We start from the raw sequence: 25,490 nt of genomic DNA, 5'->3' as shown, positions 1-25,490 counted from the left end.
AATGAGGAGCGGAAGGAGGGAGAAGATGAGCAAGGAAGTCAGGACCACGAGGGGTGCACCCACCCACTGAGACAGTGGGGCTAATCTATTGGGAGCTCACCAAGGCCACCTTTGTCTTCTCTTAAAGATGTCGCTTGGATACACTGGCCTTACTTCCAATTTACAGGCAGATATTTTCTAAATTTTAAATTGAGAGTCACATTTCGTTAATAATTGTCTTTCTTTCTTTATTTCTTTCTTTCTTTATTTCTTTCTTTCTTTTTTTCTGAAGCAGAGTCTTGTTGTGGTTCCCATAATGGTCTCAAACTTGCAGGCTCAAATTTATGTCTTTGTTTCCTGAGTACCTTGACCTAAAGGCACATACCACCACAACTGGGTAACATTCTCTTATTAAATGCTATTTGACAAAAGCAGTCAAGACAAACAAATTGAGTTATACCTCCAATGCCTTAGATATCTCCTCTGCCAAACACCCACTTCAATCTCATTCTCCCCAAGTTGTATTTTCTCCAAAAATTTTGAGTACACCTGAGCAGCTTATTCATGACTTTATAATAAGGATAGCCTTCTCACAGTTATTCAACAATGTGTTCCTCATTTCTATTTGAATTGTCTACATGGGCTTTGTTGTGTCTAGAACAATAGTCTCTTCATGATCACTTGATTATTCTCTAAGAAGTATTCTTTCTATAATATTTAATAGCAATGTAGCTCCATCCAGCATGTTTTTCAACAAATTCAGCTTTGATCCTTTAACCAGTCCATTTTCAGAATTTTCAAGCAGAATCCAACTACTTTTGCTCATTCTTTGACTTATCATTTGTGCTGCTAAAACAAAGCACCACAGACTGTTTATCTAATAAACAACGGGCATATATTTCTCACAGTTTGAGAAGCTGGGATGCCAATAGTCAATGTACTAGACAATTCATGACTAAGGAACAACTGCTTCCTGGTTCATACAGACCATTTTCTTACTGTGCTCTCACATCATGGAGGGGAGTGACATCTGTCTGTAGTCTCTTTTACAAGAATATTAATATTGTTCATGAAGGTTAATACAGAATCATTTTCAAAGGCTGCCCTTATGTGCATATTAATACATTATAATTTACCAATTAAGTTCTTAAGCAGTGACAATAGTTTACAGGTGAAGTTTGAATAGGACCTCCTTCCCATCTACATGCCAGGACTCATTTGTTGAAGGCTAGGCCCCCAGATGACACTGCTGTTTAGTTGTTCTTGGAACATGGAGTAACCTATATCCTCAGTGAATCAGTCCATTGGTCAGCTCATAACTAATTGAGTCATTAAGAAAAAGGGTAGGGTTGAAAAGCATAGTTCATGAAAGAGACAGGTGATATTTTAAGACGTCTGCAGATCCTCCTATTGCTAGCTGACAGGAGAGTAGTTTTTTTTTTTTTGTTTTTTTTTTTGTTTTTTCGAGACAGGGTTTCTCTGTGGCTTTGGAGCCTGTCCTGGATCTAGCTCTGTAGACCAGGATGGTCTCGAACTCACAGAGATCCGCCTGCCTCTGCCTCCCGAGTGCTGGGATTAAAGGCGTGCGCCACGATCGCCCGGCCATGAATTCAAATCTTAATTATCTGTGACAAAAGACTTGTATTTCTTTAATTTGATTTTCTCAAGCAATAAAGAACTGACCAACATAATAGTATAAGACTTTTATTCAGTTTTAAACAAAAATAGATTATAATACAGTATTTATATTCTTGTATTTTGTAGCTGTCTTTCACTTCTTTTATTCTTCAAATATAAAAATTATATTTTTTTTCTCTGAATCAGTAAGATTTTCTTCTCTGTTTATTTTCTTTATGGAAATACTAAATTATTTTCATGTAAAAGAAAATATTTCTCTTAGTAAGGTAGTATTTGAATTTTTCAGAGTCACAAAAAGGACAAAACTGAGTAAAAATATTGTTTTGTGTCTATTTTAAAGAAAATTATAATCTTTTAAACTTAACTTAATTTGCATTTTATGTTTTTGATAAAAAATACTCTTGCAGAATTATTAGTGTTCACAAGAAGCAACTGAAAAAAATAAATTTCAGTGTAATTCTAAATAATTTCATAATGATCACTGTTATAATAGTGTTAAAAGACACAATTGTAGTCTGAATTGAAGAGAAAGTTCAAGAGTTCTGTTATACACCATGATGACTATAGTTAATGACTTGGTTTATTCATCATAAAGATATAAAAGTAACTTCCCAATAGACTGTTTGAATATTTAAATATGTCTTTAAATACTTAAAACCACAACAGTCTAATGTTAGAAACTAGGCAACCCCGAGTCTGCCTTCAGCAACTCAACATTAGCATCTACATCATCACCAACAGCCCAATGTGACAAGCTTACCCTCTGAAAGGTCCTTGCCACTTTGGTGGTGGTGGCACACGCCTTTAATCCCAACACTTGGGAGGCAGAGGCAGAAGGATCTCTGTGAATTCAAGGGTAGCCTTTTCTACAGAGCGAGTTCCAGAACAGCTACTATGGCTATTACACAGAGAAACCCTGTCTCGAAAAACCAAGAAAAAATAAAAGTCCTTACCATCACAGATCTGCTTTCTGCTTTCTTGTTCTCTTGATATATCTGTCTCTTCCTGCCCCTCTTCTCACTGCCTCTCTATCTCTCTGTGTCTCTCTCATCACCACTCTGAGATAGCCTTTTATGCATCCCCCCCCCCAACTCCCAATAATAAATCTCTTAAGTCTCTTACATGAGATCTGTTGTATGGTGTGATCTCTGCTGCATTCCATGACTCCTTTCTGTCATGGCACTTCTCCTACTAAACCCTAACCTTTAGAAGATTTGACAACTATTAAAAATACCTTAGGTGGAAAAAATAATTAAACAGAAGACGTAGGTTAACAATTACCCAACAAATAAAAGCAAGCCAACCAAATCGTCCTAGAGAGGCAAAGATGGTTCAGCATTTACAAAGGTAAATCTGATAACTCATAGTAATCAAAACAAAGACAAAAATTATATAGAAATATTTCAATGAATGTAGAAAAGGCATTTGATAAATTTCATGATAAAAATGTGAAATAAGTTAGGCTCCCAAAGGAACACCATAATATAAAATGTAGTGTATAATAAGTTACTATCTATCATCACACTGAATAAAGAGGTAATATAAACCATTATAAGATCTGGTAAAAGAAAAGTGACAACTTTTGCCAGTTTTATTCTGGCTACCTACTACAACTCATCAGGAGAACACAACACAAGAGAAACAAAAGAAAAGAAAAAAACAAACAGAAAGAACATTTAACTGTAAAAGAGAAAATCAAATTGTGATGGCAGATGATATGATGCTATATTTAAAAATACCAATGGACTACTAAAACTAATAAATGAATTTATCAAAATTTAAAGATAAAAAAATCAACACATAAAAATTAATAACATTCAATTACTATAAACCACCAGTCATCTAGAACTAAGAAAAGAGTACCATGTCATTACCAAAAAATAAATTTTTCTATATTATACGATTTTTACAATGAAAATTCAAAATGTTGCTTATAAAATTGAAATACACACACATACAGAGAAAGAAAGATTAAGGGAAGCATTAAAAATGATTGATAGAAATGATAGAAGAAATAATTAAGGATGATAGGATAGGCAAATACATTTTAGATAACATCCCCTAAGTACAAGAAATAATGGCAAACATAGAGGGTACTATGTAAAAGTGAAAAGTTTTTCAGAAAAGGAAATTATCATGAGAGTCTAGAGACAGTGTAGAGAACTGGAAGAGACATATTTAATTACAGTGGAGAAGAAACTTATCTGATTAAAAAATGAGCCAAAATTATGCACAATCACAGAGCACACAAACAGATAAACTCACCAATGCAAGCAGGTAAGGAATCATTCCACTGAGCCAACGAATTAGGCACTGTATCACACCTAATGGCTCTGGAGCCATGGAGGATGTATCCTGGGTTACATTCAAAAAGGACCAATGAACCAACTGCAAAGTCATTGCCAATTCTTCTTCCGAACCTTGGCTCAGGCACAGAACTGCACTGTGTAGAGCTTGTTCTAGGAACAGCTGCACAGAAATAAGTTACTTTAATTTCATATGTATCAGACATACACAGATTTCATAATGTAACTGCCTAAAGAAGCTAAAACTTTTTGTTCTTTTCATAATCAGAATTATTAATTTTAACACATATATAGGTTCAATAAAAATAAAACACAATTTAAAGAGAATATTGACATTCAAGACATTTTCTTTAAAAATTTTACCTTTGATCCCTTAAATAACATCAATTTTGCTACCTTCTTCTGTTTTATCAAATTCTTATCAGTACAACAAAGTAATTTTTTTTAGATATTGCAATTTACAGGATCAATAATGGATGCATAATTTTTAATTTTGGGTTCCCAACCACAAAAAGTAATTTAGGATACATGAAATATTTTCCAGCTGTTTCATGTACTCTTACTAATTACTAATATTAATTAGATATTACAAACATGTTTTCAAACTTAATTTTCCGAGTATGTTTGTTACTAATGAAGAGAGTAATTACAGTCAGGTTAAGCAGAATGTAAGTCAGACAGATTAACAACAATATTTATTTTTAATTCATCAATTGTATTTAATAAAATTTGAGATGGAGTTTATATTTTGTATGCCCATCAATTGTGCCTTTTTTTGATTCAATAAAATAGAATGACAACAGGATGTTTTTTCTTTTTAAAACACATACAGATGTGATTGAAGAGACTGATAATAGTCCAAAAGAATGACATGGTGACTTCTAATAAATTAAGCCCTCTATTACGACTTCAGAAAATGCAACCAAATTTTCTCAGTGCCTTTAAAAGATTCACAGTACCACAATTGTGTACAGGGGAAAACACTATGACAAGAGTGCATGTTATAGCCAACCGAAAAAACAAACTGAGATGAGGGAGTTTAATAAGAATACAAAATAACAAATGTTTATACATTTCTTAGTAAGAAGGTACAAAGTAATTTTAAGAAGAACTATTAAGCTATCATAAACAGTTGACTCATACATTTCAAATGCTTTCTTGGTTTAGTTTAATAATACTATAAAACGTTGTCCATAAAAAACAAGAAAAAGCATTGGGTGATTAACATTTAGTGTGCAAATCCTTAGAAAGTGTGCAGAAAGTTAAATTTTGATGAGAGGTTAAGAAACTATATTTTTCACATTTCTTTTACATTAACTAAATAATTTACAACAAAAGTACAGGTGTTTAATTTAGAGTGCAAGACTATGAGAAAAATAACAGAAGAGTTGAGAATAACAAGGATAACAGACGTTTTGAAAACAAAATGTTGGGAGGGAAAGAAAAAAAAAATCAAGCATTTACATTGAGGAAGGTGATGGAGCAGTGCATTCTTTTGTATATTCGGTCAAAGCAACATTCCAGGAAGGGATTCATAGGGCTGGGGTCAGTGCATAGCTACTCCAAGTGACTTTCCTCTTTCCTAGAAGGTGGTGAGGAGAGCCTTGCACAACAACTGGGCACAGCACGGAAATAGAAACCATTCCTTAGTGTGTTTCTAGACTACAGTGTCACTTACCTTGGTAAACAAAGTGAAATCCCTTAGCTGTTATGGGTCCAACTGAGGTGAATCGAATTGTGATCTGATTACCTGAACTCAGTGGAAGTGACTCTCCTACTCAACAAAACAAATACTCAGATATCATAAATAATCTCCATTCATAAACCTAACAACTCTATCATTTTACACTGTCATTTGAAAATGTCAAACTAGGTTCTATCAAATTACTTTTTAAAAATCCTACTAGCAACATCATTTCTTTGGGTTCAGCTTCAATTGCAATCTTTTGACCATAAAGCTTCAATGACATTTTAATACATATGGCTCATTCATAAATATTTTATATCACATGAAACACCAGAGATTGTGATTAAGTATTATATTTATTTTACTACAGTCCTAGAATATAATTAATTTTTTTCAAGCTTATGAATTACTATTAAATTGTGGTTTTATTCTTAATTTAAAAAAAAAGCTTCAGTTTACAGTATTGCTAACATGGATGACATAGATCTCAACTCTCTCCACAATGCTAATCAAAGTCAGTCTTTAAGCAACAGCTGACAGTTCTAGTAAAGGGTACCTGAATGGGATCCCGAGAGGGAAGATAACAGAGGAGACTGCTGAGTTGACCCATCAAAGACCTCAACAACATCGTGGAGTGATGTCTGGAAAAATACAAACTGGCCAAACACCACTGATCAACAGGAACCAGGAGAAGCAAACCAATCACCAACCATCCAAAAACAAAAACGAAAAACAAACAAACACAAAAAAAAAAATAGAAAGAGGAGGAGACAGAGAACAAAGTATTACAATATAATAGTAATCTGCATGTTTTGTTTTGTTTTGTTTTTGTACTTTCTACCTTTAAATGAAGATTGGTGCTATGCCAATTGGTTCCTGACAGATGTATTTCAGGCCACAAAGAAAATGATGATGATTTAAGGCAATAAAATTTTCCAAAGACTATCTTTTTTTAAAAAAAAAATGGATATCAGATTTATTTGGAAATTGTAGGGTCCTTGTAATTTAGTATTTATCATATCTACTTTCAAAGTTTTCCTCACAATTTTATTTACTCAGTGACCCTCCTGTCCTAACTTTTCTCTCCTTCTTTAGGTGAGATAGCTAAGATTTTAATATAGGGGATTTAAAAAAGGTTCTTCTCAAAATGTCATTCCATTATAAACAATGGGTTTGCTAGAAAAATATCAGCAAGATCTTTAGGTCCCAGGTTTAATTTACGTTCTGTGTAAAAATGACTCCTGCGCACTTATTATGAGTCTTCCGTAATGAAACGAACATAATTTAAGATTCCTAAGCAACTACAATATTAAAAAAATCTTCACAAAACATTACTTTTTCATGGGGAAAAAAAAAGAGTTCTGAAGTACTTCCCAGAAGAACTTTATTTAGTTTATTATTTTCATTCCTATTATACTTCTGTGTATTCACCTTATACATTTCCCTCCAGAACCTATCCCAACTCATCCAGAAACTACGAGTTCTATAGCAGAGGTTAATTCAAATTTCATGTTACAAATAGAAGAATGTAAGAAAGAAGTGAGTGATGATAATAATTCTTAGAACTTTGCACTAAATGGAAATATTGTGGATTTAAAAGACAGTGGTATTGATTCTAGTGATACATAAACATAACTTTGTGTATTCAGAATCAAATGAGTTTTGCTCAATTATAATTGAGTGAGTATAACTACAAGTCCATTTTAACGTTTCCAGTTCATATTCTACAACTCACACCAAAGGTTATGGACATCTTTGAGGGTTACATTGTAAACAGCCCATATGCCGGCAGCATTGCTGAGTTTGGCTCATGAACACAGGTGTATCCAGAGTACTGTGAACTTAGCTGCATTCATTCACTGGCAGGGAAGAAATAAGTTGGTGATCCCAGTCCATTTCTTTGTAAATGAGGAGGAAAAGGAAGAAGAATAGCAGGAGGAGAGGGAGGGGGAGGGGAATGAGGAAGAGGATATCTACCACATGGGCAGATATACTATGGATACTTTGAAAAATGTCTGATTATTGAAGTGCTTAATTTTATGAATAATCCCCCCCCTGAAAATACTTGCTAGAAAAATGGAAGAAATATATACACCTATTAAATCAGATACATGCAATGTACTGTTGAGAAGGCTTACTAGTCATTCAACACTTTTGGAGGTCAGACTTCTTTAAAAAGATGGTGAATTTCTTCTTCCATATCCCAGACTATTTCAAAAAATACCCAGAAAAAGAAATTGTGGCTGTTTTTACAGTTTATGAATTAATAATGTATTTTGTATGATTATTTCAAATTATGGTGTTAACTTGCTCTGATGTAACATGGACATTCCCCATTGCCTGACAAAATGATCAAAAAGGAAAAAAAAAATGATCACAAGCACATTGCAGTATCAAGTACATTGTGCAATACTCCTTACAGATGATTTTTTTTTTTTTTTTTTTGCTACAGTAAATTTCGAAGTCAGTTAGAAAATTTCAAGCTCAACCTCTTGGATTCTTTCTCCCTAAGTATGTCAGCTATTTCAATACTAACCACTCTCACTTTCTATGACAGCCACTACATCCAAGGCAACCAAAATAGAGTTATGTGTGTTTATTATTATGAAAACAAACCTACTTTTGTACTTTATAATTAGACCCCTGCTCAACTGCATTCTCAATAGATCACTTTTTTTTTTATAAATATCTTCTATAAAGATTCTGAGAGCATTTGGTTGAATGATACGGTCACTAGCGTTTTAGTGTTCATCTAGTTATGTAAGGACAGAGACTGAGATTGCTCTTTATGGATTGATGGCATACTCCACTAACAAGTTTCTATAATTCTGTGATGAAACCACATAGCGGAGAGGAAAAGTAATTGCGGAAATTAAAACATGCATTATAGGGGCAACAAGCAAGCTACTTCTTAACAAAACTCTAATTCTGCATTCATGTAGACAGTTGTAGATTTAGGTTGAAACTGTTGTGTATAAAATTACTCAGAGAAGAAACTGGATCATTATTTCAGAGACAACATGATAAAATGTGTGTTTAATGTAAAAGTTGGAGTTCAAAGAATCATTACCACTTGCCCAAACCTGATTTTGTATACACTGTCAGAATGCTATGTGGTAAACTAATAATACCACTGCTTAGAACCAGATCCCTTATTCTCAGCAAAATAATTTTATGACATTCATTCTTTGACATGCATGTATACAGCTCATTCTGGTCATTCTTACTATTCTTTTCCCTGTTGGTCCATTTCCCCTGTTCATGACTTTTTCTGTTGTATGACCTGATGAATTTAGGCAAGATCATCCATTAGATCATGGGTGTGGTAATCCTTTGAAACGGGGTGGAGTCACCAGTGGCCATATCATTGAGGAGAAGAATCCCCCAGCATCAACCAATAGCTAGTAGTTACTGAGAGGAGAGGACCCAAAGAGTTCCACAGACCATGGAGTGTATACTGCCACTACAGGGACCCAGAGCACTAACAGTTATTGACTCTAATGACTGCGCCATAGACCAAAAAGATAGCACTTTAAAAATTAAACCACAGAGAAATCCTGTCTCAAAAAAAACCAAAAAAAAAAAAAAAATAAATGCCTAGAGTAAGGTTTGCTACCTCATTTCATTAATAAATTTCTCAATTTATTTAGCAAACAAAGAGTCGTTGCTCTTTGCTTCTAAAACCTTTGGAATATGCAAAGGCAAACCATGATTGATTGAAACTAATTTAGAGAAAATCCAGTTGATACATTAAACGTGGAACACTACATTTACTGGATGGCTTTTTGGGTAAGCAAGTTGTCTTGTCTACTTGGATCACCAGGGCTTAGCTAAGGTATAATGATACTATTATTGTCATGTAAATAGATCCAATTTGCTTCTCTGCTTAAGTTCATTCTATCCATCTCCACATACATCTTCTTACATTCAAATTGACTCATCAGTCATCTATATTTCTACTCTATTAATCCCATTTTGAATCGCAATTCGTATTTGACTGTATTCTTCCTTATTTGAAAATTAAATGAAAATTTTAGTATTTAACAGTTTATCTTTCTAAGAAATATAGAGATTCCCTCTTTAAAGACATACCTTTTAAACCTAATCTATGTATTGATGCCTTCACCCTTTGCCTGAACCACTGTTTTCTTTCTAGAACTTTGATTTTTCCCTACACTCTGGGCGAATAAGGGAGCTCTGTGGTGTCTCCTGGTCCACAAGCAGGAATCAAGTGGGTGGAACCCGGCAGCCACTGGTTTTTCACCCTCTAGAGATTGGAAGCGCTTTACCACCGCAAGAGCAGGCTTCCAACATCAAGCAGCTTCTTAAAAGAAACAGGATTTAATGGAGTGTTCTTCCGCTTTAAGAAGAATAGATATTAATGGTAACATTTTAACTCTTTTATTAAAAATATATTTTCCCTAAAGTTGCAAGTACTGTGATGAGCCAGAAAAGGGAGGAACAGAAATCTTAGTCAGATGAAAATTAAACATATAAAATGTGCCCACAGAAAACAAATTTTGAAAACTGCTTTTGGAGCTCTTATTTTCCACACATTTCATTCCAGAATCAACATGACTATAATCAGACTTAGTTAATTTTATGGTTGATATATAGGAAGTGAGTTAAGTGCTAGAGTTGAAAGGGTCACCAAAACAGACAAGATCTATGACCTTAGGCCCCATTAACTATATTTGCTTGTTGAAATTGCAGCAGGCCTTTGTTCTGCTTATGAAATGGTAATAGATTTGCTGATCAAATTAATTACAAAGCAAGCAACACCCACAGACGTAGGCCTCATCTTTGCCTGCAGATTGATGCTGCATTCATCCCTTAAACCCAATCTTCAAAGCAAGACCTCTGGAAACATCTCAGGGAATATGAGATGGGTGACTTCCGGGGCAATTTTTTAAGAAATCCTACAGTGTAGATTTAAAAAAAAAATCCCTTTAAACAGTGATTAAAACCCTTAAACTCAGTGTCAGACTGGGGATCAGATGTTATTGGAAGAATGTGCAGCATAACTTGAATATGCTCTAGTTCACTTGCTCATCCACAAGCCGCAAATGCAGAGTGTGTGAAAACATCCTACACATCTGCCATTCAACTCTTCCCCTACCAAAGCAACACTTAATTTGTCGTGATAATCATCCAAGATGAGGAATAGTTGTTTGCTCTTCAACCCCACATCGGTCAAATGGATTTTTCTTCGTCAGATACACTGAACTTCAGAGACTTAGCCCACTCTCTTTAATTAAAGCATCTTCCATACAGATTGATAGATGCTGTCATAGTGCTCAGATTGCCAGAAAGAAATTAGCACAGCTGAATTCAGAATTTCAGGGCAGAGCAATTATCATCTCGCCAACATTACTGAGGTACCTGGAGTAAAATGCAATACACCAAAATGGGCTGCTGTCTGCGGGAGTGTGCTCTTGCTTAGAACAAAGAAAGGGCGGACTTTAAACCTCATCTGCCCATTCAATTATATTTTGCAACATTACTAAGATGTCCCATTATTGATGGCAAACACCATATCCACGAGCAAGCTTTAATCAAACGTCACCAAATCCTCTAATCAGAGCTTGATCCTTATTTACTTCTGTGTCTATTCTTGCCTTGTCCAATCGCAACAAAAATTTATCATGTTGGTTTAGCCTGTCCTACCCTCGATAACTGATCACCATCTCAACCCTGCTGTCTCCTCAGTAGTATCAATTGATCTTAGTTTCCTCAGCAACAGTTCTAAATTGGTTTAGCCAGGCTATTTAATAACTTCTTATGTTTAAATGCATTTGTCTTCCAGTTCTCATTCTATTACTTGGCTGTTGGATCCCATATAATTCCTTGTATTTGAAATTGGGCTTAATTTCTCTGCCCAGTTGCAAAATTCCATTGTAATGATTTTTACAGATATCTTGGTAGTCTTCATAATTTTCAGTTCTGTTCTTATATATATATTGTGTGTGTGTTTGTGTGTGTGTGTGATAACATTTTTATGGAAGTCCTAAGTCAACTAGCAGGAGTTGGCATTCCAGTTCCTTCGTGTAGGTCACAGGGACAAGAATGTCACTGAGGTCACTCTGCCATATAAACACTCCCTGTTCCTTAAGGGAATAAATAATTTTTTTCAACATTGCCTGAGAAGAAATTTCCCAAAGACAGATCCCATTTTTGTGCCATCAAAATAGCCAGCACCATGTAGAGAGATTCACTGATCTAGAAATTAATTAGCCCTAAAGAGGGCTAATGAAATAAACATGGACATGATTACTCTTATTCAGTGATTAGAACCTTACTTACTGAGTTAAACATGAAAATTGAATTTATGCAGATGAGAGGGTTTCACCACTACTTATTGTCTTTTTCCTTTCAGAAGGAAGGAAATAATTCTGAGCAGCATGGTAATACACTAGTATGAGATGGGGAAAATGAAAAAGAAAAAAAACAATAAAAAGGAAAAGAAAACCCATGATCTGACTGAGGCATCATTAAAAAAAGTAACGCAGCCTCTTCTGTAGAAAACTGATGAGAGATTAAAATGCCTGAGACGCTGTGAAGTCTAGGTTTGTATAAAACTGCTTTTGATAAATTTTTGGACAGGAGAAGAATTGCAGACTCTCTGGGAACTAATGGGTCTAGGAGGCAGATGAATGATGACACATTATTTGCAGGGTAAAGGCACTACAGTAACAGAGTTTTACTCTGGGAAAAAAAAAAACCCAAATACCTGTGCAGCTGCACTTCTCCTGTAACTGAGTGGCAGAACTCTTTCTTAGCATGTTAGGGCTTAGGTTCAACTCCCCACATAGGGAAAAAAAAGACGAGGAAATTGGAAGACCTCTGTACTTATAGATGAGCACATGTAGAAATAATATGTTCATAGGACAGAAGTGCATTGGATATTTCATAAAAATTATTTATGCAGAGTTCTGGAATCAACCTCCAGATTGGATCCATACAGGTGAATCAAATGGGAGGAAGTCCATTACCTTGGTGTGCCTCATTTTCCACATATGCAAATGAGTGTTAATGAATGACCCACATCTCACAGAGCTATAGGGGCCAATGTAGATGGAAGTTTCTGTCCCGCCTGGTCCCACAGTCATTTAGTCCCAAGGAAACACACAGAGGCTTACATTAGTTATAAACTGGTTGACCTATTCCTCAGGCTTATTACTAACTAGCTCTTGCAACTCAAAATAACCCATAATTCTTATCTATGTTTATCCATGTAGCACCTTTTCTCAGCGAGTCATTCTCATACTGCTTTCCCTGCTTCTGGCTTGTGACTGATTTTCTGCCTTTCCTCTTCCCAGAATTCTCTTAGTCTGGTTGCTCCACCTGTGCTTCCTCCCTAGCTACTGTCCAGTCAGCATTTCATTAAAACAGTGTGAGTGACAAATCTTTACAGTGTACAAGAGCATTATCCCAGAGCAGTGCATCACATAAACTTACACATGCCAAACAACTGTACAGTGTCTGGAAAATAATAATACATATTGCCTGTTGTTACCTTGCAAATGTATTTGCTGCTAATTCAGTCTGAAATTTCTGGCAATAACTTTGATGTCTAATGTGCCTGACTCATTCTTTGTTTTCTAAACAAGCATGTTCAGAACAAATGGAAAGAATGATAGTATTAGATAAGTTTGCTAGCTGTTTCAACCAAGATTAATCTGTATTCCAAAATCAAAATGTCAATATGTACATTTGATTTTTTTATTTCATCTTCTCAAGTGGAAGAGGGGAATGGTAATTTTCAGGTTCCTATTTTAGTTTAAAAAAAAAGATGAGAGGGCATTCTAATTTTTATGTTTTGCTGTAAACACATTGAAATTCCATTTTACAAAAGAAATACATTCATATAAAAAGGAGTTGGACATATATATATATATATATATATATATATATATATATATATAGTCTTCGCTTGATTTTTAACACACCTGTCATTTTGTTTATAAAATCTACCTAGTCATTAAATTCTGGGGTTTATATTGGTGACTTTATCACTCCCTCAGCTGGTTTGTCACTCTGTTTAAATTTTCCAAGCCAACCTTGTTTGCTCAGCATGAACTTTATCTACTGACACACAAAAACTGATAACACACACATACACCCACACTTCTGGAGTTGACATTTAGAGACAAGTCAAAGATACAGTGAGAACTTCACTTGACTGGGAAAATTTGCAGAGATTTAAATGAAACTTGCCTCTTATGCTTCCTCGAATGATTATTTAAGACTATTACGCTACACAGATTTTGTTAGTCTTGTTGGAGTGGTCCCAGGCATGTAGAGTGACTTCTTTAACATCAGTAACATACATGGAAGTCCCTGATTCCTGAGATGCAAAATTACTTTCTATGAAACTAGCTCACTTGGATTTTGAGATCCTCTGGACAGCTCTAGATTTTAAAAGCTTCTCTTTTAAAAATCATTTCAATGCATTTGGAATAAAACTTCTAGTTTAAAAACAATTAAGAGTTTACTACTTCAATTTTTTTTCTCAAAAAAAATAATAAAAAATGGAAGAACTTTGAAAATCAAGCACAAATGAAATCAATGTGTTCTTTATGTTTAAAATGGCATCTGAGAGCGGGGCGATGGTGGCGCACGCCTTTAATCCCAGCACTCGGGAGGCAGAGGCAGGCGGATCTCTGTGAGTTTGAGACCAGCCTGGTCTACAGAGCTAGTTCCAGGATAGGCCCCAAAAGCCACAGAGAAACCCTGTCTCGAAAAACCAAAAAAAAAAAAAAAAATGACATCTGAGGGTGGAAAGTTTGAATAGAAATTTCATTCGTCGATATAACTGAAAGTGAAACTCACTGCTTATGTTACGATAGAATAGATGTGAACTATTAATTCATAATGAGATGCTTGCAGCTATTCATCATTGTCGTGATGGTGAGTCATATATATCAGACACTAATTATTTGGAATCTATTCAAATATGCCAAAGCTTGCATCACTCTAGATATTAGGGTCAAATATTACATATAGCAAAATTCTAGAAGTCCAAACTCATGTTTGTTAGTGAACAAAAAGAATATCTTACTATGATTTTTATTTGCAATAATAAGGAAATGAAAGATTCTATTTATAATTTAAGTTTATATTAGTAGCACCTAGTAATCTTATAGGTGATCCTACCCCCAAGAATTTGGGTCTGCTCAGAACTCATCACAATAATTGGGGTACTATGTTTCCCCTGTTATCCATTTCTTATGAGACACATTAATGAAACTACAAGTTAGATTTAATGTCTAAATTCATTGTCACCTTTTAGGATTCTCTAGAGCTGGCTTTCATTTTGTGCCATAAACTTTTGTTGTCTAACAAAACAAGAGAACGCTCTACTTGACATATTCTAAGCCCATAATTATTGTCACTAAAATCCCTATCTAATGTAGTTCAACTTTCTTTAACTCTTCTAAAATTTCACGTCAATTTTACCACAAATACTTTATCTGCAACTTGTAGTTTACTGTTTACCTTAACAGCTGAGAATTAATTTGTGTTTAAGAGCATAACATAATAAAAATATGCAATAGTATGCATTTTCATTATATGCTTTAACAATTAAAATGACTAGCAGATACAAAGTTTGAAAAATTTCAGTTTGAATCAACATTGTTACTTTTAACTTCTTTATAATTCAGATGAATTTTTCTGCCATCATCTGCCAAATTTCAGGTTGGGAATATAGATATAGATCAGAAAAATATGCTTATGATTATGATAACTTAAATTGCTAAGGTAATTTTATTATTACAATTTTTAACTATAAGTCAACCAAAAAATTACCAAATTAAAAGTCCATGAATTCCTCACCCTCCTGTAGCATTAGATCTTTACATCCTGTTTTGTTTATTGCTTCTTTTTCCTCTTGCACTAAAAATTAGTGCATTTTAAAGCAAGCCCATCATTGTATCTTTCTCCACAGGCTAGTTCTTCAGTATTTATTACTAACCATCAAGTCTTTGAGCAGCCAACAATCCTGCACTGACCACACCTGATAAAATGTACAATATCTTTTTCTCTAATGCTCATTTTTTATTTTCATTCTCCCTAGTTTATTTGAAAATTAACTGTTTTATCCAGGTAATTTGATTAAATATGGAGCCAAAGTATATACATTTCTTGACTAATAAAAATTAATTTACCTTCATTGTAAAACAGCTGAAACAACTATTTAAAATTCTTTTAGATTTGGTTTACTTACTTTGAGGGTATGTATGGTGCATGTGCCTCCGTGTATGTGTGTGTGTGTGTGTGTGAGAGAGAGGGGGGGGTGTTGGTTCTATCTTCCTACCACATAGATTGCAGGGATCAAACTCAAGTCATGAGGCTTTGTAACATCTTTCTTCAGTGGCTAAACCATGTTTCAAGTTCCCACTCCTCTAAGATTTAATGCTATGTATTTATAGGATCTTTTGTAGGTAAATGGTAAATTATTAAAATCAGATAAAATCAACTGGACAAATGTTATCTTTGCCTAACCTTTGCTGAGATTTAACTCCAAGAAGTCAGCTATGAGTGATGGATTCTGCTTTGAGGATGAAAATATAGTCCTAGTGAGTCCAGATCAGTAAAGGAAGCTCTGTTTCCTTGTTGTTTAAAAGGGCTTTGACAGAGTTATCACTAAACTAGACTCAAACCCTTGCGTTGGCCAAATCTTTTTTTTTTTTTTTTCCGAGACAGGGTTTCTCTGTGGTTTTGGAGCCTGTCCTGGAACTAGCTCTGTAGACCAGGCTGGTCTCGAACTCACAGAGATCCGCCTGCCTCTCCCTTCCGAGTGCTGGAAATAAAGGCGTGCGCCACCACCGCCCGCCCGGCTTGGCCAAATCTTTTTACTTGACTCTACCAGCAACTTTCTATGCACCTCACAGCTTCATGGCAGGTCTAGGACCCCAAGCCTCTCAATTCTCAGGCCCAGTGCCAGAAGACTCTGTTTGGCAAAATTCAAAACTGTTTAAGAAAAGAGATGGGGAGCCCTCAGAGGACAACTTTTAAAAAAAGTTTCTCTGATTAAAAATAAAAACCATCACTAGGAACTCTTAAACTTGGCCTTGGCCTTATATGCATATAGATGTTCACAACCAAAAGAATTTGAAGCATCTTTAATTCTTATTACAGATATAATTTTACCATGTTTTGACATTTATATTCTGAAACCAGAGTTTATGCAAAACATCCAGTTAAAGTGAGAATTGACTCCTGAAAGGTTTTGTGCACTGACCCATCAATCAATCAATCAATCAATCAATCAATCAATCAATCAATCAATCATCAACCAATCAATAAGAAAAGACAGAGTAGAAGAAGTAAACCATTTAGGTCATTTAGTTCTGTATCCTCTTTCGCAGCTCATGTGTCATTTGTCTGCCTTTTGCCTTTCCTCATCATATAATATTATCATTTCTTCATCTCATTTAAAAAAATACTTGTGAGAGTATAAGTAGAATTCTGTAGAGGCAAATCTACAGAATATTCAATGCTGAAGAAATAGATTAAATTGTACTACTGGACCAATTATCTTTTTATTTTAATTTTTTTTCATTTTACACAGCAACTACAGTTCCGCCCCTTCCCCTACCATCTTCCCACTTCTCTCCACCTATTCCCAGGCTACCCCCGACCCCATCCACTCCTCACAAAGAATAAGGCCCCCACATGGTCTCTGCATCAGCTCCTGTTTCCACGATTCTGCCCTGTTTGAGTTCCTACTTTAACATCTTCAATAATTAATTATTATAGAAGCCAAATAAATCTTTCCTTCCCCAAGTTGCTTTTGGTCATGTTGTTTCATCATAGCAACAGTAACCTGAACTAAGACATTCCTATTTCAATTGTCTTTGAAATCATTGCAGTCTATGAAAACAGCAAGACATTTTAACCGTATGGAATACTTCACCACCATCTCATTAACTTCCTTGTTTACAAATCACGTAATGGAAGCCCAGAAAAGCTGGGTGATCCGCAACAGTGAATCTGTAGGAAGATTCATTTTAAGCTCCAATTAGAGTAGTAAGAAATCCAAATCCCTGTAGGATTTGGAACTTCACTACAAGAAAGCAGGTTAAAATCCCTAGACATGAATAATTTAATTATGGCACCTGCATAGAAAATACAGCTTAATCTTATTATCTCTGCATCCTTCTACTCAAAGGCATGTCTAAATCAATCACCGAAGTGGAGAAGAGGGAGAAAGTGAGGCACTTATACTGAAGTGTTGCATTGACGAATTGGAATATGCATGTGTCTAGTCTGAGAATGAAATCTCTTTCTTGATTTAAATTAGTGATTTAGTTCTACGATCCCACTAATAAACAATTCTGTCTTATTTTCATCAGCTTTGTGTCATTTATTCTACTACCAAATTGAAAGCTCTTGTAATGAAACTTTTCAAGTACCTTGTGTTGTCTAGACATGTTGTGAAGTGTAGATCATTCTAAATATTCTAAGCAAGTTAACAAACTATACTTCCAAAGAAAATATCTCAAATTCCATTAAAAAGGCTTTTGACTTACGTGAGCAAATTTTATTCATAGACTGTGTAATGGACTTTGCTTTGAAAAGAATCTGTGTGAAAAATGTGTTTTCGATTGTCTTCAGAGGAAAAAGGCCTGATGATTAATCTTTTTTCTATCAAAATGCAAAAGGAACTAAATATAGCATCATACACATCCCTAAAAGCTTACATAAGAACAGTTAACTATTCAAAGTCAAAGTCAACAGCATATTTGGAGAATGAAAATTTTTAAATGTGATTGTAATAGTTACCAAAACCATCTCTTTGTTAATTTATGTTTGCTTACTATAGTACTAACGGTGATTTGAGTAAGTATTTTTAAGTTTATTTTATTTCTATATGTATGAATGCTTTGCCTCTGTTTATATACAGAGGCCTTATCAGAAAAAGAGTCAGATTCTCTGAAATTGGAGTTACAGATGGTTGTCGCACATCTATGAGTAGTGGGAATCAAAATCAGGTCACCAGTAAGCTACAGAGCTGTCTCTCCACCCTTACAACTGAAACCTTAATAAATGTTTAAGAGTAATTTGTGCCCTCATGTGATCATAGGCATTTAGAGACTTTGTTAGGAGCACATATATGCTGTACAGATTATTTATTTCCTATAGCATGGAGATCAAATAATTCAGTTCAAAAACCAAATACAGTGGTATTAAACTTCTGTTATTGTTGAAGGTTTTGATTTTAAGATAAATCCCATGTACTTGTTATTGTTTAACTGTGAACAAGGTAGAGCCTGCAATCACCTGGAGACAGGAATCTCAGCATGCCTGTGGGAGATTATTTTTTCTATTTTTTTATTTTTTAAAAAAGAAATAAATTATTTTTTTTTCATTTTATATTCCAAACCCAGTTCCCACTCTTTCCATTCTTCCCATTCCCTCCACCTGTCCCCTTCACTCCACCCCCCGCTCCACGATTCAGAAAGGGTAAGGCATATTGATTTGGGGAAAGTCCAAGGTTCTCCCAACTTTATCTGGGCTGAGCAAGGTATCCATCCAAAGAGAATAGGTTCCCAAAAAGCCAGTACAAGCAGTAGGGATAAATTCTGGTGGCACTGCCAGTGGTCCTGCAGTCTGCCCCAGCCATACACCTGTCACCCACATTCAGAGGGCTAAGTTTGGACACATGCTCATTCCTTCCCCGTGCAACTGGAGTTAGTGAGGTTCCCATTAGCACAGGTAAATGGTTTCAGCTGGTAACCCCACCATAGTCTTGACCTCTTTGCTCATATTCTCACTCCTCTCACTCTTCAACTGGACTTGGCGAGCTCAGCCCAGGGCTCCACTGCAGTCTCTGCCTCTGCTTCCATCAGTTTTGGATGAAGGTTCTAAGGTGACATTTAAGATAATCATCAGAGTACATGGCAAGGCCAGTTCAGGCACCTTCTCCACTATTTCTTTGGGTCTTAGCTGGTGTCAGCCTTGTAGATTCCTGGAAATTTTTCTAGTACCAGGTTTCTTGCTAGCTCCTCCATAATGGCTCTCTCAATCAAAATATCTCTTTCTTTGCTCTCATTTGTTGTTGAAGGCTCATTCCTGGCTGCCCTGACTTGAAATACTCACACAGAAACTGTGTTAATTACAACATTGCTTGGCCAATGACTCTAGTGTATTCCTAGCAAGCGCTTGCATTTTAAAAACATTTTCTCAACCATGTCCACTGCTGCTTTATTCATAATAGGCAAAAATTGGAAATAACCTAGATGTCCCTCAACAGAGGAATGAATAAAGAAAATGTATATATACACAATGGATTACTACTTGGCAGTTAAAAAATGGCCTCATAAAATTTGGAAGTAAAGGGATGGAATTAGAAAAAAATAAACCTCAGTGAGGAAATCCAGACCCAGAAAGATAAATATGGTATGTACTTGCTTATAACTTAATACTATTCAGTAAATAAATGACAGCCAAGCTAAAATCTGTAGAGGCAAAATGATTAGGTAGAGGAAAGGACTAACAGGAAACATGGATCTCCTGGGAGTGGGAGATATAACAGATTTTATGGGTGGTTTGGGGGTGGGTAGAGAAGTGAATGAGACTATCTGGTGGAGAGAGGAAGGGAGATGAACTTCAGCGAGGGAATGAGAGGAGAAACCTTTGGAACTGAAGAATGAAGGATACCGTTGAAGGATGGTATTGAAACTCGGTGCAATGGAAACTCCCTAAAATAAATGAAAGGGAACCAACTGAGGTCTCCTAATTATAGAAGAGATGGGGTCCCAACTGGCCATCTTTTGTCACCAAATGAGTCTTCCAGTAGCAGGTCTTGATTGCATTCAGATATGTTGTGGGCCAAGAGGTCTGTCATAGGGTTTTTATTGCTGTGAAGAGACATTATGACGACATCAACTTTTATAAAGGAAAAAAACGTTTAATTGGGGTGATTCACTTAAAGTTCAGAGGTTCCTTCCTTTATCATCATGGGGGCAGGGGGCCTGGCGAAGCGCAGTGCAGGCACACATAGTGCTAGAAAGTAGCTGAGGCAACAGGAAGTCTACTGACACAATGGGTAGCATCCTGAGCTTCAGAAATGGGGGCCAATTACATTCAAAGTACCACCACAGAGTCTCACAGAAATCCTCAAGCAACTCAGACAGTTGTTAATACAAAGTGTTGCGTTCTGCAAACTGACAAATTGTCATGGTCACACTGGAAATCTGCATGTGGTCAAATTCAAAAAGTTCCATAAATACCACCCTGCCCAATACTCAATTACAAATGATACAAAGACCTCAGATTAAAAGCAGACACACTGAATCTGATAGATAATGGAACATGGGGTTCTGAACTCACACACACACACACACACACACACACACACACACACAGCAAAGACTTCTCTGAACAAAATGCTGTTAGCACGGGCACTAAGATTCACAGTCAATAAATGGATCTTCGCAAACCTGAAAAGCTTCTGCAAGGTAAAGAACACTATCATTTAGACAAATCAGCAGCCTACACAATGGGAAAAGATTTTACCAACTATACTCGGATCAAAAGTTAATATACAAATCCATATAAAGAAATACCAAAAAACCTACAAAAAAAAAGAAATTTAAAGTGGGGTATAGCTTTAAACAGAATTCTCTAAAGAGAAAGCTCAAATGACAGATAAATTCTTCAGGAGATTTCCACCACCATTAGTAATCAGAAAAATGCAAATCAAAATTGATTGAGATTCCATCTTACACCACTCTGAATGGCTAAGATCAGTAAAACAAATGACAGTTCATGCTGGTGAGGATGCAGAGCAAAGGGAACACTCATCCCTTGTTGGTGGCACTGCATACATTTACAGCCAAGATGTAAATCATTGTGGCAGTTCCTCAAGAAGATGGGAATTGGTCTACCTCAAGGCCTATACCACTTTGGGGCATACACCAAAAGGACTCTTCATCCTTCCACAGACACTTGCTCAACAATGTCAGTTGGTGCTTTATTCCCAATAGGCAGAAACTGGAACAATACAGATGTCCCTTAAGAGGAGAATGGATAAATAAAATGGGGTGTATTTGCATAATGGAATACTACTCAGCAATGAAAAACAATCACTTAATAAATAGGTAACTATATATATATGTATATATATATACACACACACACACACATATATATATAAAACTTCCTGAGTGAGGTAATCCAGACTCCTCCAAAAGATAAAAATGGTGTATAGTCACTTATATGTGATTATTAGCTGTTAAATTTATGATAACCAAGGTACAATTAGAAAACCAACAGACTTCTTTGGGATAATAATGTAATATATAGTACAATATATGTAATGCATAATATATAGGTATATATATTATATATCAATATACAATAAAGCATAACACAGAAACAAAACTTACACATCAGGATACAGCAAAACAAACAAACAGGAAAAATTTCAAGAAAAGGCAGAAGAAACAGACTTTTAGTAAGAGACCTTGAAACAGTTAGTCCTAAACAAAATGTCTCCCTTAAGTCTTCTCACGGTTAAAGGAACCCTGTGAAAGACGAGGCAGAAAGAGTGTAACCGTCAGAGGGGATAGAAACCACAAAGGAAAAAGGCCTTTTAAGTTATCATGATTGATGAAGATATGAATGATACACACTGTGACCTCACAGAGACTGAGACAGCGTACATAGAGATTTTGTGGATCTGCACCAGGTAGAAACCTAGAACTAAAAAGAGAAGTGGATGTACTCTTCCAGTCCTAAACCAGAAGCTAATTCCAACTGACAACCACTTGCAAATGAAACTTTTCTTTTCTCCAAGCGAGTCTCAATAGAGAAAGAAATTACCCTAAGGATAGGCTTATGCCTAGCAGTAGGTGACCAACAGAAAAACCACTCAGTGGTATCTTTGGAGTTCTTTGTCTCATAATATCATAATGCCAAATCCCAGGCTTCTGTTTGTTTGTTTTTCATTTTTTATTCTTATTTTGTTTTATTTATATATTTTTCTCTTTTTTTTACCCTAAACTTTCTTTGTTTATATATTATGGCTATCAGCTTTGGATTTTTATGGGATTCCTGAGTGTGGAAATAATTGGCTCTCCTAAGCTATATCTACTTCTTGGGCCTTTTCTTGGGCTCTTTTCTCTTTGTTTGCCATATTTTGATGAGTAAGTCTTTTGTTTTAAATCTTATTCTATATTGATATGTTACATATATCAATATATAGTACTTATTACATATATGATACTATATATTATATTATTATCCCTTAGAATACTGTTGGTTTTATAATGAGTAACAGAAAGACAAAGGATTAGGATGAGAGGAAAGGTCAGGGGGACTGAGCAAAGACTAAGAAAAAAAGCATAATTAGGATACAAAATGTGAGAAAAAAATCTATTTTAAATGAAAGAACAGAAGTCTTCTCAAAATGCTTTGTTCTTGTTTTGTCCTAGTGTGTCAAAAGCAAACTCAAAATAAAAGTAAAATTAAATACCCTTGATGAATTTATAATTTTGGTGACTGTGAGTAATTTGTACTTTGAAATAATTTTTTGACCCTAGTTAAAATCAGAATCACCTTTTTTGTTTGTTTTGTTTACTTATCAGATAAGCAAGCTCTCCAGTTGCTCTTGTCCCTTGGGACCATGTATCTTCAACTCTGCTCTCATTCATTAGTGAAGCAAATAAAGGTCATAAAGTTACATAGGGTGAAAAGGCTAGGCCTACCCCTGGGCAAAAATCAATTCTATTTAACACTGAAAATTTTCACTCCTTAATGAGACCCATACAAACATTGGAATTCAAATGAAAGATATTATGTGAGGTTAATTTAATACTTCTGCAATCCTTAAAAATGAGGAGTTCCTGTAAAAAAGAGAATGGATCTCTTTTTATCCTTTCTTATTTTTTTTTTTAATTTTAAATACTGCCGATGTCAGCTATCTGAATTTCTACCCCAACTTAATCTGTTTTTGCACAGAACAGAATGAATGTAGGCCAGGAGCCATTTTTCATGCAGGCTAGCTGAAGCAGTTGAATCTAAGATGGATGTTAGAGTGATGGCCAGAAAACCTCTTATTTTGATACTGTCTAATCTAAATGCTATATGATACTCCCTCTAAGGCAATGAGGGCTGATCGTTGCCATAGAAATAATGGCAAACAAGAGGTAAAAAGAAAAAAAAGAGGTAGTGCACCACAATTCCAAAATTGTATTTTCATATTACCATGAACAGATATTCCTCCCCCTTAGTATCCTGTCCATCCGTTTCATTTGTTTAGTACACCATGTTCCAAACATCATGGGTGGAGAAGTGTTCTCTTCTTTTTCCTATTCTTAGTTAAACATTAAGACTTTTATCACGGCTCAAAAATCACTCCCTGCTCAGAGACACAATGAGGTAGAGAGAGAGGGCAGAGACAATGTTATATTATTTCATTTTTGGTTCCTCTTGCTGTATGTTCATGACGCCAGAGTAAGCAGCTGAATGCCCCAAGTAGCATCTACCACAGTCATATATTCATTCTTTTAATGTTTGTTTATGTTGGAACTTCTGTTTGATTTTCTTAGTCAAGGTCTGATGCCTCTGGTGAATGACCCTTCTCCATAGGTTCATATGTTTGAGGGCTTAGTCATCAAGGGTTGGCCCTACTTGGGAACTTGTTCTATGGCATAGACAAGACCTTGCTGGAAGAAGTTGTCATGGGGGTGGGCGTTAAAGTTTCAAAAGCCCAAGTCAAGCCCAGTGGTTCTCTCTTCTTCCTTTTGTCTTCTGATTTCGATGGAGAACTCTTAGCTACTTCTCCAGTAATGCCTGCCTGTGAGGCGCCATGATTCCTGCCATGATAATAATAGACTGAACCTGTCAAACTGGAAGCCTAGTGAAATTTTTTCCTTTTATAAAAGTTGACTTGGTCATGGCGTTTCTTTACATCTATAGAACACTGACATTTGAGAGCTCACCACCCGGAAACTGTCATAAAATCCTGACCACAACTTCCTCGAAATTGAGCAGATTAATCGGGTTATATAAGCTATAACAATACTTTAAAATCTTGTTTTTAGTATTATATTCTTTTTCCTCTAGGACTTGAGATTTCTTGCTTGTGTACCACAATACTACTTCATTGTGATTCACAGCATGTTTGCAATGAGCATAGATACTCCAATTATACAGGTGAAAAAAAAAAAGAAGCAAAATTGCTGAGGCAATGTTTTCTGTCTTCCAGGTAATCACCTTGCATTACAATCACTTCACATGCCAGGTGTTAAATATATGGTAACGGCAGAGCTCTCTTTTCATTTTCTTTGTTTTTATCTCACAAACAATCAATGTTATTTAAGCAATTATCAATCATATCTGACAGAGCTCCCTTAAACATAAATTAAGCTGCCACATATTGCTTTTAAAGAATAATAGGAAAGAGAATGTTTAGCTCATTTTCCTTCTGATTGATGACTTTCTGTTCTTACCAGGAACTGCGCAATGTGGCTTGGGAAATGGAAAGAAGCTGTTTTGTAGAAGGAAACGCATCTTTCTTTCCCCTTTACGTCAACTTCTCACATCACGTTCATTACAATACAAAACGTCATGTATTCCCACTTTATATGAGGCTCTGTAATGTGGCATCTGCTCTTTAGAGCTTCTTCATTCAGTACTAGTGGCTAATTTCAGACCTGGGCCCATGCAGACCCTACTTTCAAGCACTTCAGAGTATCTTAATTCTTCTTTCTATCATCATTAGTATATATTTTAAGAAGGCATATATGATCTTTGACCTCCAAATTGATGTTCTAGAGAACAGAATCTGGATCCACTCTTAATTCACTCAACTAATATTTTACATATGGAACCAAAATTGCTGAGGCAATGTTCCTCTCTTTCCAGGT

General features: G+C 35.5%; 1 protein-coding gene across 2 annotated transcripts in view; it reads right to left on the bottom strand.

The window, feature by feature from the left end:
- Positions 1–25,490, bottom strand: part of Csmd3 (CUB and Sushi multiple domains 3) — a 952,990-nt gene that overhangs the window by 131,455 nt on the left and 796,045 nt on the right. The window contains exons 33-35 of one of the 2 annotated variants that reach the window (XM_026785886.1): positions 6,167–6,280; positions 5,602–5,697; positions 3,883–4,086 (exon numbers count right to left, since the gene is read on the bottom strand). In XM_026785886.1, the coding sequence (XP_026641687.1) occupies positions 3,883–4,086; positions 5,602–5,697; positions 6,167–6,280 (414 nt within the window). The remainder of the gene's footprint in view (positions 1–3,882; positions 4,087–5,601; positions 5,698–6,166; positions 6,281–25,490) is intronic. The other variant, XM_026785885.1, reaches the window with a different exon arrangement.

This window comes from Microtus ochrogaster, linkage group LG3 (assembly GCF_000317375.1).
Source record: "Microtus ochrogaster isolate Prairie Vole_2 linkage group LG3, MicOch1.0, whole genome shotgun sequence".
NCBI lineage: Eukaryota > Metazoa > Chordata > Mammalia > Rodentia > Cricetidae > Microtus > Microtus ochrogaster.
This window is presented reverse-complemented; position numbering and strand designations above follow the sequence as displayed.